The sequence below is a fragment of the Monodon monoceros genome, unplaced genomic scaffold (assembly GCF_005190385.1).
Source record: "Monodon monoceros isolate NGI ecotype Baffin Bay Population unplaced genomic scaffold, NGI_Narwhal_1 Super_Scaffold_19, whole genome shotgun sequence".
Classification (NCBI taxonomy): Eukaryota; Metazoa; Chordata; class Mammalia; order Artiodactyla; family Monodontidae; genus Monodon; species Monodon monoceros.
This window is the reverse complement of record NW_021703775.1, coordinates 54,172,987-54,194,404: the sequence shown is the minus strand read 5'-3', so window position 1 is coordinate 54,194,404 and position 21,418 is coordinate 54,172,987. Positions and strand designations below refer to the sequence as shown.

The window sequence follows — 21,418 nt, the reverse complement described above, 5'->3', positions numbered from 1 at the left end:
CTGTAGTTTATCCATTCTGTATATACCAGTTTGCATCTGCTAACCCCAAACTTCCAATCCAACCCTCCCCCACCCTCCTCCCCCTTGGCAACCACCAGTCTGTTCTCTATGTCCCTCATTCTGTTTCTTTTTTTTTTTAATAAAGATGCAGAGTGTATTTTTTAAAAATATCTTTATTGGAGTATAACTGCTTTACAGTGGTGTGTTAGTTTCTGCTGTATAACAAAGTGAATCAGTTATACATATATCCCCATATCTCCTCCCTCTTGCGTCTCCCTCCCCCCCTCCCTATCCCACCCCTCTAGGTGGTCACAAAGCACCAAGCTGATCTCCCTGTGCTATGCAGCTGCTTCCCACTAGCTATCTACCTTACGTTTGGTAGTGTGTATATGTCCATGCCACTCTCTCACTTCTGTTTCATAGATAAGTTCATTTGTGTCCTATTTTAGATTCCACATATAAGTGATATTATATAGTATGTCTTTCTGACTCACTTCACTTAGTACTCTTTAGTGTTATCACTATTAATGCACAGTTCAGAGAAACTGAATGTATTTACGATTGAACCAATATGAGGTTTATTCTCTGCAGAATTCAGCAGACTTTTGGTCCCCAATAAATATGAAAGACAATTAAAAAGGAAAGGCATTTACATAATAGTATAGATTGCCTTTCACAATTTTTTCCTGCAAGTGAAAATTGAAGCTTCCAAATTTGTAAAGGCATTTTCAAAATGACAGCTTTATCAAGACACCACCCACATACCACATGACCCACCTGTTTAAAGGGCGCAGTTCGGTGCTGGTAGCACATTCGTAGGATTGTGCACCCGTCTTCACTACCTAATTTTAGAACATTTTCATTACCCCAAAAAGAAACTCTGCCCATTAGCAGTCACTCTCTCCCTCCTCCTTCCACAACCTCCCAGCAACCACTGATCTTCTTTTTCTAATGATTTGCATGTTCAGGACAGTTCATATAAATGGAATCATGTACTATGTGATCCATCGAAACTGACTTCTGTCCTTTAGCACAGGTGTTGAAGGTTCATCATGTTGTAGCATGTATCAGTACTTCACTTTACGGCTGAACAACATCCCTTCGTACGGCTGTACCACATTCAGTTCATCATCAGTTGATGGGCACCTAGGTTGTTTCCACTTATTATGAATAATGCTGCTATGAACGGTTTTCGTGTAGACGTGTTTTCATTCTCCTGGGTTATACCTAGGAGTGGAATTGCAGGGTCAAATGGTAACTCTGTGTTTAACCTTTTGAGGAACTGCCAGACTGTTTTCCTAAGTGACTGCACCATTTACACTGCCACCAGCAGTGTACGAGGGTTCTGTTTCTCCACATCATTGTCAACAGTTGTTATTCTTCTGCATGTGGGTGTCCAGTTATCCCAGTACCATACTGACATATAAAGGCATTTTCAGTAGACATTATTTAAAGATAAAATGTGGAGATCATTCCTAATCTCATGTTTTGGACATTTCTAGAAATCTGTCCTTTGACAGTTTTCTCAGTCTTTGCCAATCTGTAGGAATCCTTCTGAGAAAGTTAGGATTAGAAAGAGATGTTATACTCAGTAATTAGAATATTGGATATGGATGTGGCACCAGTACCTAAAGCAATTCCCAAAATATTAGGTATTTTTCCATTAACAGTGTATCTCTGCCTTCTGAAAAGTTGGACTCTCTCCTGCACTCTGATGGTAGATCTGAACATTTCTTTATGCTGTGTGCATTAGAAAAATAATCCATTATGGGTACTCGTCCTAAATACAACTGCTGCTGAGATGAAGAAGCCTACCAGGCTTGGAAGAAATTAAAAAAAAATAACCCTGACTAGTCCATAAACAAATTCATTATTCTGGGTGAAGCTGAAGCAGTGGCCAATAGCTAGTAACTTACCTTGTTATTTTAGTGAAACGATATTTAATTTACTTATTAAGAGATGTCAGTCAAGAAGTGTTTCATCTTTAGTGAATTTACAAAAAAAAAATTGTTCTCTAGAGCAGTACTGAACTACAGGAGGCCAGCATCTCAACTGTTATATATTGTATGTTTTTAGTCTAGTAGAGGTTTGTGCTGATTATGTTGAACATGATCACCAGTGCCTCATAATGATTCAGAATAATTAAATTTGCTGTGTCAACCTTTGGACATAAGTAATGGTTTATGGAGACTTCTACGGATAACATGATAGACTAGTGGATGGCCTATACATTTCCATTAAGAATCTCTGTGAGGTTTTTTTTAAGTGCCTGCCTGAAAGGGAGCAGAGTCCACTTTGAAGAATTAGTGCTATGGCATTGTTTCTGCACTGTGCTACAGAAATAACTGAGAATTTCCCCTCCAACTGGAAACTTTAAACAGGAGGAGCTTATGGTCAAGGTGAGACAAGCTAAAACTAAAATTATTTATTAGCACCACCTGCTGGTTACTAGTATTTTTGAGTCTTAAAGTTTAAAGTCTTAAATTTTCCATCTTGAGGTTATTTCAGTCTCTTTATTATTCGATTTTGGATAAAATCTCATCATTTGAATGAAGTATTGAGCCACCAAGAAATCTTTAAGGGAAATTTAGCAGCTAAGAGTTTGAACACGGATGAAAATTAAGATTCTAAAATAAACACACGTAGCATGGCAGTTGTATTTTTCAGGCTAATTTTTCTCCCCCCCCCCCCGCCATGTTTCCATATCAAAGGTGTCTGGCCAGAAGGATCTGATGGGACAGATATCAATGCACTGGTGCGATCCCACAATAGAAAGGTGATAGCTGTTGCTGATGACTTTTGCAAAGTCCACCTGTTTCAGTATCCCTGCTCCAAAGCAAAGGTAAAATCAACTTAATGAAAACTAGTGTTATAGGGCCTTTTGTTTGGGGATAATTTTTGTTTGGGAATATATTGTGTCAATGGTGGGAAAATATTCATAGGGTTACTAATTACTGTCTGTGATACTACAGTGCATGGGGGGAGGGAACAGGGTCATCTGTAAGCATCCAAGCAGGCAGTGCTTGTCTTATCCTTCCTCATTAAGGTAAAGGAGAAGACAGAGAAGCAACTTGATGATGTTTTATTCATTTTTGTTTATTGTCCTTTTTTTTTTTTTTTTTGATACCTTGGTAGTTTTGTTTTTGTTTTTGTTTTTGCGGTACTCGGGCCTCTCACTGTTGTGGCCTCTCCCGTTGCGGAGTACAGGCTCCTGACACGCAGGCTCAGTGGCCATGGCTCATGGGCCCAGCCGCTCCGCGGCATGTGGGATCCTCCCAGACCGGGGCACGAACCCGTGTCCCCTGCATCGGCAGGCGGACTCTCAACCACTGCGCCACCAGGGAAGCCCGATACCTTGGTAGTTTTAAATTTCTTCTAAACATATTAAAATATTTTATTTTTGGTACATGATCAACATTATGACTACTAAATCGTCTCTAATCTTTCCAACCTAGTAAATTCTCCCCTACCATCTCAGTAGAATAGTCACTAAACTCTAACAAGTATGCAGAAGAGACATGTATTTTTTTACAGTCTGAAAGTACAGCTGTCCAGTTACTGTTTCTCCCACATAAACAGGTATTAAAAAGAAAATTACTGCTAGCTTTATTCCTCAGTCAGTGACTCGTGGTTTTGATCTGAATTACCTGTTTCACAAACTGAATGACCTCCCTAACCTAGTCACCTCCATTGCTGTAAGTAGGCATGTGAAGAATGAGTTTAATTTTCCTATCTATCTGATTTATTTCGTGTAGGCTCCCAGTCACAAGTACAGTGCCCACAGCAGCCATGTCACCAATGTCAGTTTTACTCATAATGACAGTCACCTGATTTCAACTGGTGGAAAAGACATGAGCATCATTCAGTGGAAACTTGTGGAAAAGTTATCTTTGCCTCAAAATGAGGTTGTAGCAGATACTGCGCTCACCAAAGCCCCCATCTCTTCCATTGAAAGTGTCGTGCAGCCTGATGCTCCCACACCACCTCCTTCCCAGCCCTTAAATGAGACAGCTGAAGAAGAAAGCAGGATAAGCAGTTCTCCCACACTTCTGGAGAACAGCCTGGAACAGACTGTGGGGCCCAGCGAAGACCACAGTGAGGAGCAGAGTGAGGGGGGCAGCGAAGACCTCGGTGAGCCTGTTTATGAAGAGCCAGCCCATGAGATGAGTGATGAGCAGAGCGAAGGCGCTCTTCCCGGGGACCAGCAAGACCCTTCACCCCTGTCCTAACACCGGGACTTCCGAGTGACTCACTTTTTTCCTCCAACTGCATGATGTGGTCTTGTGATAAAGTTTCAGATAACAGGCCAGGAAGTGATGGAGAATCACTATTGATGGAGATTTTGGTTTCCACGTAATCTGTTTTCAATAGTCTTATCTTCCGTCTCTTAAATGCAGTCGACCTAAAGGTTCGGTTTGATGTGTGTTGAAAATTAACCAAACTTAATAGTAGGAAAAGACTGAAACATTAATTGTGTCTCAGAAATTACTGTGTACGTGAGTGGTATGATGTTAATACTGGAAACAAAAACAGCGGTTGTATAGATTTTAAATAAACCCCTCATTATCTGAGCAGGTTTTCTTCAGGAACAAGCAGAGGCATCACAAACACTGTTACTCATCTGCTGGCTCAGACTGTGCTACTTTTTTTTCTGATGCTGAAAATCAGAAAAACAAAACAAAAACCAAAAAAAAAACCCTCTTACTGAGATTCCCCCCCACCCCAAATGTCTAGTGGAAATTTTTTAGTTAAGAAAAACTTCACTGGTGCCATGAGCAGTGGTGTTGCCTTCTTAAATAATAACACCCTTTTCTTACGTAGCCAGCAGATGTCCAGATGTGCTTGTTAGTCTACCATGTAGGTGCTGCCTTTTCTAAGTCAGAGTCCCTTAATTTCCTGTGTGCAAATCTATTTTATCTTAGAACTAAGAAAGCAGTGGTTTGTTAAAGAGCTTTTAATGTATATTAAACCATTGATACTCCGAAATAATGGATTCCTCCAAGGATTCCTTTACTGGCCTAAACATTTTCAAATGTTGGGCATTCAAGTGAATGAACAGAAGAAACCGCAGGCCTATAAACTTAAACTTGGCTAATCTTAGCTTAACCTTCATCGTAATTTGCTCCTTCAATAACAGAAATATTAATAAACTTTAAATGACTGAATTGGTGCTTGAAATTCACTGGTTTAGGTGTAATTTTTATACAGATTATTGAGGGATAAAATACTCAACAAATTGCAAATTCTTTTTTATATAAGTGTGAATAATAGTCACAGGCATTTTTTGTAAATTGCGTACTAACAAACAGACCTGCTATACACAGTGATCTTTCTCTGGTGGCGTTGCTGTAAGCCTTGCAGTTCTGGTGTGGCTGTCCTCTGCTGTTTGGGGGCAGTGCACGCGTTATTATGCATTGGATAGTTGTTTTTTTAAGTTTTGTCAGATGATTGTTTTTCTTAAGTATGTGTTTCCTATTTTCAAAATAATTACTGACAAATATGCATTTCCTATATATTTGTTTATACTTTGATTATAAAAAAAGACTTATTTTTTAACTTGCAATGTTTTGATATCTGTTTTTTTTTTTTTTTGGTTAGATCATGTTTAGAAACTTTGGATGAGTTCAAAAGTCTTAAGTATGCAAGTGTTTACGTGACTGTGCCATTCCAAAGTGCATCAGAACTGTCATTCCCTTCTACTGTCTTCTCAGGAGTAATACAAATCAGGTATTTCATCATCATTTGGTAATACACAAACTTCAGTGAACTCCCAAGGACACTCACGACATTTGTATTCACATGCTGTATGTAAGGGTGTGGGTATGTGTGAAGGGGTGAGTGTAGACACTCACTCTGTGTATCTCTATATAAGAAGATATACACCACACTGAAAATACTCAGTGTGTTATCTCTGTGTATAGATATATGTCCATGTATTTCTCTTTCCTTTTGTTTACAACTGTTCAAAAAAAAAAAAAACCTCAAAGTAGCTCTCTTCAGAAGAAGGGAGGTAGACTCCAAGCAACCCATCATTTTTCAGTATGTTTGTACATAATTATCAGAGAGCAGCAGTAGTATCAGGCATATATATTTGCCTGTTAGCTGTGGTGACTGAGTCATCAGGTCAGCATGTGCTATAGACCCTGCAAGAAAAATACTATGAGATGAACAAGTAATTCTAGGAGAAGAAAAAGCATTTCGTTAAGTACCCGGGGGATACCACTCTCCATGATAAGCAGGGAGTTTATCTGGGGACATCAGTCACCTTTGGGGTTGCTGTGTACCATGAAATTTATATTCGTGACATCTTGGGTGGTAGTTTCAAAAGACACTACTAATACGCAGAAAGCGTTCCAGCTCTCTATTGCTGGCGACTACTGTTTAACAGTCAATTAAATCTGTGATAATGGTTGGAAGTGGGTGGGATTATGAAATTGTAGATGTTTTTAGAAAAACTTGTGAATGAAAATGAATCCAAGTGTTTCATGTGAAGATGTTGAGCCATTTCTATCATGCATTCTTGTCTTATGGCAGAAGACTCTGAAGATTAAAAAATAAAATGTTTCATTTGTCTCTCTAAATGTGTCGAGTCTTTTTTCATTTATGCTGCTCATTTCCGTGACTGTCCAATCATCAGAAGACATGACAGTTCAGGACACATTTACCAGCTGACCACTGCCACTGCTATGGATACAGCTATTCTGGAGTGACAGACTCCATCTCATAATGTTAGAGGAAATTACTTCTGATTTATGCTTCCATTTAATAGGGGATAGCTTTGTTTTAATTTATTTCATGTCTACACTCTCTCCAGTGTTTGTTTGTTAGGTAATCCTGGTGATCCTGGTTACCTGCCTGACCCGCCTCCACTGCCTGCCTCCCCGGTGTAGCCTGCCAGAAGCCCTTGAACTCAGCGTCCCGCTTTCGCCATCTCTCCCGTGTTGCTTAGTGACACATCCTCTGTACACCGCAACCATAAATTAGCTGCTACAAATTTTTCTTTATGAAGCGTTAGACTAAGAGTATCCCATACATTCCCAGGTTTACGGTCATGGAAATGATGGGGTTTTCATCATCTTATTCATCCTTGTTAACTATGAATATATGTTCACAGCCACTCGCATATGCTAACCTGTGAGAGGCTGTCTTGGGGCAGGAATTCCTCCTTCAAGAATTCAGAGACAAAACGGCTGATTGATAGACACCAGAACCAACCCACTAAACAATATGATTTTTCTTCTTAATAAAAAGGGAGATCCAAAAAAAAAAAGGAGATCCAAAAAGGGAACCTCTATGGGGAAATAATGATGAATTAGATCTTGGATATACTGAGGTGTTTGTTAGTGTAACTTCCAGAAGGAACTAGGTTTCTAGCTTAAAGGTGGAACTACAATGAGAGTTTAGGACAAGGACATGTTTTTAGGACAAAGGAGACGGGGCTGAAGAGCAGATGTGCAGGACTTGGGTGGAGCGGAGCAGAGCTGTTGCTGGAGGAGTCCCCGTGTGGCCAGTGCACCCCCAGACACCCCAGCTCGCAGTGACAAGGGGCGTGTTGCCCTGTGGGCAAGGGGCGGGCTGGGGAGGTTCAGGAACAGGCCTGCGTTCACTTACCCAGATAACTGCCACGCCAGGACTTCGTTCGTGTGTTATAACTTGGAAAGCTGGAGCCTCTTCCACTTACACGAGGAGAACGACATTCTCTATAAACGGAGGAAGAAGGAAAAGATGTGGGTGAAGATTCAGAGATTTTTGGAAAGGAGACGGGGAAACAGCAGAGGACTATGTCATCTCAGTCCTCAGTTCAGGAGAGGGTGAGGGCACTGCCCACAGCAACGCTGCATGTCTGTCCCCATCACAGAAATAGACCCTGCTGAAGAGCCGCCTTTGTCCAGGATGCCTAGGACTGGCATCTTCAAGGACCATAGTAAACGTCTCCTTTGTAAAGGGGCAACTCCTGCTCTCCTCAGGGACTCTGATAATATTACACCTTTTGTGCTAATCAGTTCATCTTTTCCAAAGGAAACCTGAATTTCGACCCCACCCTCATTAATAGACCCCTACAGTAACCTCTGATACAAAGTAGACAAAGAAACTAAAAGAGAAAGAACCCCAAAAGGAGAAAACAAAGTTTCATTGTCTCTAGAAACGTCAGTGTATTTCATTTCTATATCCATGGGTGACATCCTCAGGAGACCACAGCTTACAGAACTGAACACATTTGTGTTTTTTAATTTTACCAATCCAGAAGTCTAGCAGAAAAACTTAAGGGTGCCACTTCTGTATCTCAAAGGACAAAAACATCAAGAAATGTGGAAAATAAGAAACTGAGTGCTCAATGATTACAATATGGCACACATCCATAGAACGAAATGCTACTCAGCCATAACAGCAAACACATAACGTAACACTTAAGTGCTTTCCACGTACTAACTCGTTCAATTCTTCCAACAATCCTGAATTCGATTATCTCCATTTTACAGACGAGTAAACTTACAGATGAGAAGCCAGGTTACCCTAGTAGCAAGTGGCTGAGCCAAGATTTGAAGGCAGGTCCTCCTGCCCCCAGAGTTCCTGGGGCCAGCCCCATGCTCTGCTGTGCAGCACTGCAGGAGATGCTCACTGCAGAACAGTAATTTAGTGATTATTAGTAACAAAAAGAGAAGGAAATGGGTTGAGCTGGTAGGAAGGATTTGAGACCAGTATATGCAGAAACCACAGAAAGTGAATAGGCTTTGGAAAAAGCGTCTTTGGGCTCTGAACAGTGTCACAAAGTTGGAGGGACCCTTCCCTTGCACAGGTCCCCTCCTGTCATCCCTACAACTGGAGTGCGGGGCAGAGCCTCCAGGCATGCTGCGGCACCGGCTGCCAGTGACTCCCTGCCCTTCCTGCCTTGCTTGGCTCCTGTGTCCTCAGTCCCTGATGTTCAGTTTAAACCTATTTGTGTGGAGAAGCTGCTCCCTTGTTTTCCAACCTTTGAGCAATTTCCATTTCACCAAAAAAGCAGCACAGTAGCTTCTTCCTTCACCGGTCAAGTGCTTCTTCCCCTTAATCCTCCAGCCCAGGCTCAGCCAGAGGGCTTTGATCCTGCCTCTCCTCTCCCTCAGCAATGTAAACACGCAGTCCTGAAGATAGATCTTCCTAGGGAGCCACCCAGGGACAGGCGTGAATATGCATAATTGCCAGTGTTGACTCAGTATCTCTGCGGGATTACGCAGGTTTCAACCCCTGGCTGAGTTCATTTTTGCCGGATCTCACTAAAGGAGCTGGAGACAAAGTGCTAAAAGGGCCTCAGGGAAGAAAAATATTTAATAAAAAGCAAAGCCCTCATACCTGGTCATCCCGTTTCATTCCTGATGTTCCACCAAGCCAGAGTGCATCCTGGGAAGGGTCAAAGCGTACTCTGGAGCCCATCTCAGCACAGTGATGCCCATTCAGCCAACACTGGGTCGGGCTGACTTGGAGACCTGGTTGGAAGCGGGGAAACCAGAAGCTGGCATTCTCTTACTGCATCAGCCGCAGGACTCTCTCTCGGTTAACCCAGCTGCGTAAGTCGGATGACCAGGAAGGGCAGGGCCTCCTCCTTCTACAGACTTCACTCACTCTACAGTAAAAACGTGTTGTGCTGCCGACACCTTCAAAGTGGTAGCCAGTCTGAACCCGGCGAATTTGTATGAGACTAGGAGTCATTGCTTCATCGGGTACATGTGCAAACTGTACTGGGCTTGGCGTGGAATCCAGCGATGAAAACATGCAGGCCCTACCCTCACGGAGCATGGATCCTGGAAAGCCAATCTGGAAAGTTTACCAACTGTACATTTCCATTTATAACATTCTTGAAACAGCAACATTACAGAGAACAGACTAGTGGTTGCCAGGGGACAGGGACGGAGGGGAGGGGATGTCACTACAGAGGGGCAGCACGGGGGTTCCGCTGTGATGATGAACAGGCTGCATCTTGGTTGTGGTGGTGATTACATGAATCTATAAGCGGGACTAAATCGCACAGAACTGCACACACGCACACAGGAATGCAGGCAGAACTGGTGGATACTGATTAAGGTCTGTGGTCTGCATGGCTCTGTTGTACCAATGAACATTTCCTGGACATAAAACTACACATTATATAAGATGTCACCACTGAGGGAAGCTGAGGGAAGGGTTCACCAGTCTCTCTTTTTTTAAACTTCCTCTAAGTCTATAATTATTTCAAAATAAGTTTTTTTTAAATAATGATATAGAAACTCCCTTCTCTTTTATGCTTTTGAAAGGAATATGGAAACAAAAATGGGCCTTAATACAACAAAAATTTTTAAATAAAATTTGTCCTCGTGCACTTCAGGTACTCCATCTATGATCAAATAAAACACTGCTGATGGGAAACGGCGCTCCCTGCAGCTTTCCCTGCCACTTCTCTGCGCCCACAGGGTCTGTGCGAGACTTCCTAGCTGAGTGTGGGCCTGGAGGAGCCCCAGGCAAGGGAGGGGCGCTGGTCAGAGGTGTGTCTGGGAACACGGAGGCTTTACCTGCTTGCTCTCCCCAGAAGCAGCCAGTGCATTACCCCTGCAGCCAGAGGAGTCCTCCCCTTCGCTGGGCATTCTGCACCCCTTCTCCCTCCTCCTGGGTCCTCACTGGCTTCCCCTTCTGACTGCTCTGAGTGTCACTGATGCTCACTCCCTTTCTTGGAACTGCTCTCCTGAAGCCGCCCCATAGCTGCCTTCCCTCAGGTGCTTGGGCTAAATCACCTTCCCTTACTCAGAAGTAATAAAATGACAAGAAAAAGAAGAATTCCACTATATAGCAGGCCCTGGTGAAACTGCGGCAGAATTGAGATTATGTGATCATGCTTTCTCCTTTGAGAGCGATAGCCCCCTCTGGTTTCACTGGCAAAATCCATTTTCATGTGGCCTACTGTTTGCTGCCCATGAATATCTCAGCACCAGAATCACGAGCAGGAGTGCTTGCCAGGCTTTGACATTTCCATTTAAAAGATGAATTAATTCTGAGCTGAGCCAAGAGTCCCTTTTCTCTCGAAAGAATGTGTTAGCTTCAAGCCCTCAGGCCCCTGGAGCATTGGTGAGGTCTCTCTCATACCAGTCCCACTTGAAGGTGAGTCAGCCCTTCCGTGAGGGCAAGTGAGGTATCTGACATAAAAAACCTAAGGCTGCAATGAAAAGGGCATGTTTCACTGTGGGTTTAGGTAAGTTTAGGCCCCGTCTCCCTGGTCTCCGTCTGAAAGAGAGTAAGGGTTTGCCCACGGGGAGCATGTGATTCTCAGGGGAGAGACCTCCTGATGAGCTCGAGGGCTCTTGCCCGCCCCTGCTCTGCGAGGGCCCTGCGTCCAAGGGGCTTGAGGGAAGCAGATGAGCTGTTCTCGCCTCGGGGCGCAGGGAAGGCTGTCCCCCCTCCAGGTGACGGGTGACAGGCTGAGGCCTACATCACAATAAACAATGTTTGCACTGGAAGCCATGAGCAGGGCGACAGATTGTTAGGAAAGCCTGCAGATGGCTCTGTTAATAAAGCCGCCATTCACAGCCGCCCAGGCTGAAGTGGTTTCTATGGGAAACCCTCACATTGAAACAGAAGGAAGTTCTTTTAAATTATAGTAGATAACATTTTTTATTAAATGTTATCAAATTTCAACACCTGGATTTGCCTGGGAGGACACTCAGGAAACCAGAGGGGCCATCTGCACTGCTGGGAACTATGACCCAAGCACGGGAGATTTCTCAGGTATGCCCTTGACCTGAGGATCTTCGCACCTCCCTGTTCTGATTCAATGTTAGGGTCTGTTCTATGCCACTCATTCCGCAGCGCTGGGGACACATTCTAGTGACCATGGGAGGACTGGGAGGGCAGCCTCCAGGTCACTCTACGGAGCTAGCCCAGGGCTTGATCTCTGGGCGTGTGAGCGACACTGGTCACATCCTCTTTCTTGAAAACCCTATCCTCTCCTGCCAGGCACCACCGGCTTCAGGTTTCTTTCTTTCTTCCCTCCATCCACCCTTCCTCCTTCCTTATTTCCCCTTCTGTCCTTCCTTCCATCTTCCTTCTGAAGGGCAGCAGAACATGCCAGCCCCAAATATGCCACTTTGGTATGTTGATTATTCTGAGCTGTAGGCACCTGAAAAACAGCCAATCCAATGAGAGGCTTTCTCTGAACTCCCCATCTGCCTAAAGACAGATGCTCCAAAAGGAACTCAATTGTCAAAGATCCCCTCCCTGGGGCTTCCCTGGTGGCGCAGTGGTTGGGAGTCCGCCTGCCGATGCAGGGGACACGGGTTCGTGCCCAGGTCCGGGAGGATCCCACATGCTGCGGAGCGGCTGGGCCCGTGAGCCATGGCTGCTGAGCCTGCGCGTCCGGAGCCTGTGCTTCGCAACGGGAGGGGCCACAACAGTGAGAGCCCCGCGTACCACAAAAAAAAAAAAAAAAAAGATCCCCTCCCAGGAGCTTCATCAACCAAGGGAGATTGACTCTCATCCCAGGAGAGGAGACTGGAGTCCACACCACACCCAGACACACTTGTCACAAACCATCACACCTCCCATCCACCATTCTAAGGGTCCTTCATCTTCCCTAAAAATCATGCACTCTCCCCTAGGAGGCCTCCCTCCCTCCCTTTTCCCTACTAAGATGGTATTTAAGCCTGAATTTTAAGCCTGCTTGGGGAGTTGCTCATTTTTCCCTGAGTACCTCCCACGTACACATGAGGTATATGTGTTCGTAAACTTCTGTTTGTTTGTCTCTTGTTTATCTGTCTTTTACTACAGGGGTCTCAGCCAAGAACTCACAGGGTGGAAGGAAAATTATTTTTCCTCCCCTACACTTCCATCTTCCTTCCCTTCTTTCTTAAGTTTTTAAAGATTTTTTTTTTTTTTTTAGGTATAACTTACAGTAAAGTGCAGACATCTCGGGGTATCTGCCTACACGTGTACACACCCACCCAGATGAAGAGCTGGCACGTTCCCGGCACAGAAGCCTGCCCTGTGATACCCTCCCATCAGTACTCCCTCTCTGTTCTGACCTCTATCACCATAGATTGGCTCTGCCCGGCTTTGACTTCTATCTAAATGCAATCACACGGTATGCTCTCTTTTGTGTCCAGCTTCTTTCACTCAACATGATGTCTGTGTTCCTTATGTTCTTACACCCTAGGAGCCATCACAGCTCTTGTCCTCTCCACCTGCTCCTGAAATACTGGTATTTCCCCCATTCTATTTCCTCACATTCATACACTTCCTAACAATGTAGCAGACCCCAGGCTTCCACTGCCCCTGTGTCCTGCCACCTCTCAAGTTCCTACCTCCAGTCCAGACCCCTGGGCTTATCTCCAGACACAACTGCTGACTGGAATTCCTTGCCTAGAGGGCTCACAGGCAATCCACTGTTTCCCACACGTGCCCTGCCCTGCTGACCCCCCAGTCCTGCACCTCCACTCACGCAGGAGCCAGGCTGAGTCATCCCGGGAGCACTCAGAAGCCTGCCTCACCCTGACCTCCGATGTCCAACTAAGCGTCAGGCTGTGTTCACTCTGCCTTCTTAACATCCCTGGGCTTCACGCCTCTCTCTCCATGCCCGCTGCCACTGGTCCCCAGGCTCTCATCATCTCTCAAATGAACTGTTAAAATAACTCTTAACTAGCCCAAGGCTGCGAGTCTTTTTCCCCTCCAATCTGTCCTCCATATTGGCACCATGGATTCAAAAGAACCAAAAGAACACTGGATTCTGTGGCCATCCCAACACATACCCTTCTTGCTTACCGACTAGAGTCCAAGCCCGCTCTGGCCCGTCCCCTGGCCTGAGCCCCCCTCTCCCCCACCTCCTCTCACACATCAGCAAGTACCTCTCCCTCAGGCCAAATGCCCTTCCCCACTGTATGTAGCAGGGAACTCCTGACGCATCACTACGCAATTTCCACAGTGTCCCCTCTGAAGGTGTCCCTGCCACTCCTTGGCCTTCCTGGACCCTGGCCCTGCCTCTGGACAGTTCTGTTGCACTTTGGTTGTGCCCATCATTCTCTGACCTCGGGGACCAAGGACGGCATCACCTCTCTCTGGTCTCTACTGCCCAACACAGAATCTGGCACGCAGCAATTACGGAATAAATGGTACATGCTGTTAAAGCTTCCTGACAGTGAAGATGGGGCAAGTCCCCAGTCTGCTAGGGAGATGGGCTGCTAATCCTCAGGTAACCCCAGATCTGCTCACGGAAAAGCCCTGTGGGAAAGACAACAGGGCACCTGATGGCCCATAAGGGAAGGCCAGAAAGCTCATCAGGAGTCAGAGACAGCCCAGGGAGCTGGGGCACCAGGAAAGAGAAGAGCCAACTTGACTTCAAGCCCCAGCTCAGACGTGGCCAGGTCGCCTGGCACCACTAGGAAACCGCAGACCCGAGGCGCTCCTGGGTCTGAAGCCTGAGGCATGACCATCTTCCCAAGTGGAGTCAGGCTGCCCCTTCTGTTTTTAGCAGCATCTGGTCCAGATCCCAGACCACTATGGGCTTCTTCTAGGCCCAGAGCACAGCACAAGCTCAGCAAAGACCGGCAAGCAACCCCCGCACATTCCCATTCCCAAGACACACAAATAAGGGTACAGTCAGCACCTCTGACCTCTGTCCAGACCTGAAGCTGAAGAAAGCAGATCTCCTCTCCCTGCCTCCTGAGTTCTGGGGGCCTGGAGTGAGTGATCCATCTTGAGAAATCCTGGGTTGGCTTAAAGACTCATAATACCTCACATCCACAATCATGCAGGAAAATATGCTGCATGACAAGGTATAGGTAAGTCCTAGAGCAGAGACACAGACCTTCTATCTCACCGCCTCCCTCCCTGCTGCTGCAGTCACGAGCCGGAGCCCGAGTATGCTGACTCCTTCAGGACACTGAGGCTGCAGACAGGCCCGGATGAACTGACCCATCACTCAGCAGGAACGAAGCCACCCACACCCAAAGCACAGAGGCCCAGGGGGAGTTAGGTCACAGTATGGCAGGACACCCCTCTCCCAACCCACAAGGCCCTCCTGGGAAGACCTTCCCCGGGGCCTGCCCCTGCCCAAGTTGGCCTGAACTGGGCAGGCGACCTTAACTAGTCCTTCATTTTATCTCCCGTGGCCGCAGGACATGTTTTTGCAAATTACACACCTCAGCCCAAGCACCTGCAGTGATTACTTACCCCAGCCCTCCTCTGCAGCTGCGGCCTACTTCCCCTGGTGCAATTCCTTCCGATGCTCAGTGAACAGGACCCCGACTAAGGGAGGGATGGGCAGACACATAAAGTTATGAACCGACTTTCCAAATGACCATTTCTTCAAGGACATAATTCCAGAGAAGAAAAGGGAACAGACACCAAGTATAAACAAAGGCTCTTCTGTGTGACTCTACTTTAATTAGAATGACAACTAACTGAAAGCAATTTAATGTTGGTTCACAAAAGGTTAATGGAATTCATGTTTTGTAGATGCCGAATGCAACAGAGACTTAGCCAGAAACACAAATCTAACCTTTATTCTCTTTTAATTATTCGGTCAGAATAATTTCCTGGGAGCAGGCTTAGTCTCTGGATGGCTTTAATTAAACACAACTGAACTCTGAAGCTGACATCAACTCATCCAGCTGCAGCTCAATTTTCAAATTAATCTGCTATCTCACAAGGTTTTGTGGCCTAAGCAGGGGAGGTGTCGGGGAGCGGAAGATGGGCTTGGAGCCTGACAGGTATTAACCAATTCTAGAGCATCTTACATCCTTCCCCCACCCTCTCCAGTGGCAAGGCACTTCTGTAACTCCTGCCAGGACTTCCCTGAGGGGAGGGGCCCAGGCTGAGCTGTGCAACCAGGCTGCCTCCTCCCTTGGCCATCTCCCAAAGTCCTGGGCTCAGGCTCCACTCTCTCAACGCCTTCGGCGGCGTAAGCCCGGTGCGGCCACAGCCTGAAGTGGTCAGAGTGCGCAAACGTGTGAAAAGCCGGGGCGTGGCCTTCCTGCCTGGCGAGGTGCCCTCAGGAAACACCCTTATTTTGAGACGACTTCCCTTACAGCACTCCTCCCCACCGCCGCCCCCACCACCACCACCCGGCCCCAGTACCAGCCTCTCCTTTTCTGCCTTTGAAAACCCAGGTCCCTAATTTTGTCAGTTACAGTTTATAGCCATATCGAGGCCCTTTCGCAGTGAGCTTCTTCTGCTTCTTTCTGAAACTTTCCCTGCCGACTGGGAGGCAACCCCACCACTTCTTACAGCCTAGGGCACTTCAGCCGACTCCCACCATAATGCTATTTGGAGTAGGCAAGGATTCCAATCTGGCTAGTACATGCTAGACAGTCTGAAAGACCTATGCTTGGGCCCTGAGGTACAACCATGTGACCATGACAAAGCTCAGTGTCAACGGACAAGGTCAGGCCATGATGTCCTAGGAGGGCTGTGACAGAACTCAAGAAAAAAAAAAAAAAAGTATCTAAAGAATGCTATTCCAGCCACCCCGCTTGCCCTGTTTCCATTAGGATTTTGCAGCAGCTTCCTTAGAAAAGAGCTCTAACAGACTCTGGACCCTGAGCAAACAGCATCTCATCTCAATCTGGCCATCCCAACCCATCCTGCAGCAGCACAGCACCCCCGCACCACACAAAGGTCAGGATTCCTGATTCGGGCTTATGCAAATGCAAATGACCCATCCCCTCTAATCTTCCGCCAGGAGGTGGCTGGGCCACCCCAGTTGCTCTGTTCATGTAATGAGAGCCAGGGTCAGCTGATGCTCCCCTCATAACTATGGGGCCAACCCACTAAGCCAAGGTGCAACATGGGTCCCGGAACAGAAGCCACAGCCAGGCTTCCTCTACCTGTACCCAGCCAGGGGGCAACCTGTCCTCAAGCAACCAAACCCCACCAGTCTTATGGAGCTCCCAAATCAGGACAGGTGAAGGATAACAGAATTCCTTCATAACAGTTTCTTGACCATACGGTTTACCAACCCTAAGCGATTGAGAGACAACCTGAAAAGGACCTAAAAATAATTCTTATAACAGTTTCCTTAAATATCATCACAGTGTTTGCTTACAAAGGCAAAGTATCTGATTCATCTTGGGGTCCCAGGCTTTGGCACACTAATTAAATATCTGGAAGAAGCAGATAAGTGGAACTCCTTAATGACTGACTGTGGGTCAGAGGCAGCCCTGGATGACCAAGGTTGACAGCCACTGAATCTGACAAGAGGAGCACTAAGGACAGGGTCCCACTTCTCAACCCCGACGCAGGCAGTCTTTGGTGCTAGATTAAAGAGTGCTCCAATCCAGGATATGTGCAGTCAAAATGTCAAATAAATGTATTAAATCACTGGAATCAGACAGTATCAGAATTTCTAAGCAGTCAGTCAATCATTATTGTCCCTGGTATAACCTCTAGCTACTGAATATCAACAGGCCAGAAAGTGAAAGGTTTGCACAGCTTCCAGCCATAAGAAAAGCCCAAGAGAAGACTTGGGCATTAGGAACCTCAACGTCAGACAAGGCTGAGAAGCCAGCCCAGGGCCACACACATAACGGAGAGGAAAAGTATATAAACCAGAGAAAGCCAGCCAGTGCTGTAACAGTCAATCCCACCCTCACCAGGCCACTGACAGCTTCACACTGGAGTCACAGGATATGAGAGGCCAGGAAGGAGAGGGAAAGCTTGTTGGACCCAGAAAGGGACTCTGGCTGAGAGAGAAAACAGAGAAGGGGTAAACGGGCACTTCTTTGAAAGGAAAAGTATAAAGCTGCCATTTCAACCTTTCTTGCTCTTGTTTACCCTAAAAGGATTTTGAAAATCTATGTATTCCCCTTTGTATTATGTAAGCTTAACAACTAAAGTTTTTCATTATAATTTTAAATAGTTGCAAAGACAGTTTCTGGTGTATTGTAAATAATGGCGTAAACTATTAAGTCACTCATATAAATGTATCCAGTGGACTGTAAATACCATCACAATTAGACACCTACCTTCATCTAGTTAAAAATACAAATGTCTATTTAAGTCAGAAATTTCTTCTTCAATTGGTAGCTCCATTACTCTCCTCCATCTAGAATTTTACCCCCCACATTTTACCCTAATGTAACACATTTTTAGGCTTGAAAGTCTCTTATTGACCATACTTATAATTCCCTGTAACATATCAAATTTCCTGTGACCTCATAAGCTCTAAGTGTTCAAAAATATTTTATTCTGGATTGCATGATTATGACTGCTATTAGCACATATTTCGAAACAACAGAATATAAATACTGATCATTATTAAATATGAGCAAAATTTCACTAGAAATGCATCCTGATAGAGAGAGTAAGAAGGTTCATGTTTCCAGGGATGAGTCTTGCTTACTGTTAAGACAGTTTCAGCACCAATTCCACTCCTGTTTTTCATTTTTATAGATATTAAGCCCTGAGACACCTCGTTCTCATAAATAAATAGATGGCAATGGAAGTTCTGTAACAGCAACATCTCTGAATTCCTTGAACTCCCGAGTTATACACCAAAGTCATGCAATGATCTGTTATCAAAATTATTTTTAATGATCAACTGACAACTCAATTGGTTCCTCCAATTTTGTTAAAAGTAGACTCAGAAAACTTGTAACTTGTAAAAGGATTATTCCTTAGTCTTTAGACTCATATTCTCAACATTTATATTTAGAATTATCCCCATGGCACCTCAGAGAGCAGGGCAACACACTATGGTCCTGACTAGAATGGGTGAGGGTTTGCTTTCCTTTTGCAGAATGGAAAAGGTGATAAGAGACCCCTTATGCTACTAGGCGTGTTCTCAGACAGCTCAACTTTAGAAATATAACAGAAGTTGAGGACCTAAAAATTGATTCCCTTAAAATTATCCTTGCCTGGGTACTCCATGGAGTTTTCCTACCCCCAGAGCTACATGAGTTCAGACCACTGTTGTGAAGGCTAACCACATGGCCTGGAAGAGGTGAAGAGAGTAACTGTCCCTCTGTTGACAGCATCTCATCGAGACAGCACTGACAAGGAGGATGGCCCCCCTCTAAGTAAACAATCCAACCTGGCAAGGGTTCAAAGTACCATGCTTAGAAGGAATAATCCTAACTGAGAACACGGTGAAAGGCTCGGAGCCTTCAGTTAAGACCCAAGAAGAGGACACCCTGAGCTCCTTCACTGCATCTCCCCATAGGCTGGCACCAAACAGTTGACTGGCCCAGTGGGAGACACCGGACCCACAAGGGGCCAATGATATTCTCTCTCCTGGAATTTGGAGCTAGACAACCATTTCCTACCATGTGCAACAAGAAACAGAGATAAAGCTGGTCCACAGAAACAGAGTTAAACAGCTGCACAGCCAAGAGAATAACAGAAAGGACAACCACCTTGGTCCCAAAGGTAGGCCTTGCGGCCCAGCTCCACTCAGATTCTAGAAAATCCCCCTTTCTGCATTGGCTGGTTTTAATGAATTTCTGAGACTTGCAATCAGAAGACGTTTGGCTCAGACGAGTCAGTAGAGTGCTTCTGAGGAATTCGGCCTGATGGACCAATAACATTTACAGCATTATCAAAAAGTACCTGGAAACAAGGAGGCCAAGTACATGATTAGATAGTTCACAAAAAAGGAAATATATTTTACCTTTAAAACTAAAAAGATTTTTAAATTTTTAAATATAAATTTTAAATTAAAGAAAGATATTCAACATCACTAATTACAGTGGAAAGACAATTTAAACCAAAGACATTTTATCATTACCAGATTGGCAAAGATGAAAAAGTTTGACAATGCATTTGGCTGACAAAGGTGAGGAGGAACAGGCACCCTCATCATGACTAAATAGGATTGTACATCCACACCATCTCTCACAGTGAGGAATAGCTATCAAAGTTAGAGATACACATTCTCTCTGCCTTAAAAGTCTCACTTCTAGGGCTTCCCTGGTGGCGCAGTGGCTGAGAGTCCGCCTGCCGATGCAGGGGACACGGGTTCGTGCCCCGGCCCGGGAGGATCCCACATGCCGCAGAGCGGCTGGGCCCGTGAGCCATGGCCGCTGGGCCTGCGCGTCCGAAGCCTGTGCTCCGCGATGGGAGAGGCCACATCAGTGAGAGGCCCGTGTACCGCAAAAAAAAAAAAAAAAAGTCTCACTTCTAGAAATTATTCTACAAATACATTCAGCAATATGTAAAATGACATGTAAAGAAGATATGTTTAAGGCAGTGTTTGTAAAAGCAAAAAATTTAAGACTAAATAACCATCAAAAGGAGACTAGTTAGGGGCTTCCCTGGTGGTGCAGTGGTTAAGAATCCGCCTGCCAATGCAGGGGGCACGGGTTCGAGCCCTGGTCCGGGAAGAACCCACATGCCGTGGAGCAACTAAGGCTGTGGGCTACAACTACTGAGCCTGCACTCTAGAGCCCGCGAGCCACAACTACTGAGCCCACGTGCCACAACCACTGAAGCCCGCTCACCTAGAGCCCATGCTCCACAACAAGAGAAACCACAGCAATGAGAAGCCAGTGCACCACAACGAAGAGTAGCCCTCGCTCGCCGCAACTAGAGAAAGCCTGCACACAGCAACGAAGACCCAACGCAGCCAAAAATTTATAAAAAAAAAAAAAAATTAAATAAATAAATTTAAAAAAATTTTTTTTAAAAAGGAGACTAGTTAAACTATGGGGTATTCATAAAATGGAATACAATGCAGAAAAATGAGATAGAGAACGATCTCCAAACTATGAGTAGTAGGAATGTACAGTATCAGTTAGGCAAAAATAAAACAGACAGAGAAGGAAAATGCATCTATATATATAAACAGAACATACCTGAAAGTTAACAGAAGAAACTGGGGTAGAGAAAATACAAGGTAAACGTGGACAGCATTCTGTGTGTCAGAAAGTAAAAAACTGCTCAAAGACTGACAGGGGCATGTCAGTGGGACACAGAAGCCAAATTTGGGCCAAATTTGAGAATCAACATGAACAATGGCATGGGTGGTTATACCTTGAATGAGAAAATTACACTAAAACCTCTTAAAAGGGGAGTACTCCTCTTCACTGAGATACATCAACAATAATAATTAGAAAATCACTTTTTTTACAACCACCTTAGTAATAAATTATTCCATCAGGAATCACCAAGGAACACTAACACTGGGTACAAAACCACTGAGGACATGATATTCCCAGTCTCAAATATCACCCTACAGATTACTTATTAATTACAAAGGGGAAAGGGTATCTTTACAAGGCAGACAACATCTTAATTAAGTTAACCAACTTCAACTCTCCAATAATGGGACGAACTGGTACCAAGTGCCACCTGATACAATAAGAACACCACACCATATACAGAGAATTCCTGACTAAACTGCTCAACCTGAATCCAATCGTGAGACAGTAAGACAAATCCAAATCGAAGGATGTTCTACAAAACACTACCCTGAATTTTTCAAATAGAT

At 45.0% G+C, this 21,418-nt stretch overlaps 1 protein-coding gene and 1 long non-coding RNA gene across 4 annotated transcripts in view; one reads left to right on the top strand and one right to left on the bottom strand.

Moving 5' to 3' along the window:
* The window catches only part of EML4 (EMAP like 4), a 155,510-nt gene extending 148,929 nt beyond the window's left edge, over nt 1-6,581 (top strand). For 2 of the 3 annotated variants that reach the window (XM_029232118.1, XM_029232117.1), the window contains 2 exons: nt 2,712-2,842; nt 3,756-6,577. In XM_029232118.1, the coding sequence (XP_029087951.1) occupies nt 2,712-2,842; nt 3,756-4,229 (605 nt within the window). In that variant the 3' untranslated portion in view covers nt 4,230-6,577. Of the gene's footprint in view, nt 1-2,711; nt 2,843-3,755 lie in introns of all 3 variants that reach the window. The other variant, XM_029232119.1, reaches the window with a different exon arrangement.
* Nucleotides 317-19,590, bottom strand: LOC114900725. Its single transcript, XR_003794927.1, has 3 exons — nt 19,347-19,590; nt 4,254-15,240; nt 317-1,227 (listed from the first exon to the last, which is right to left on the bottom strand). It is a non-coding gene; the product is annotated as an uncharacterized LOC114900725 (long non-coding RNA).
* Nucleotides 19,591-21,418: the final 1,828 nt, after the last annotated feature.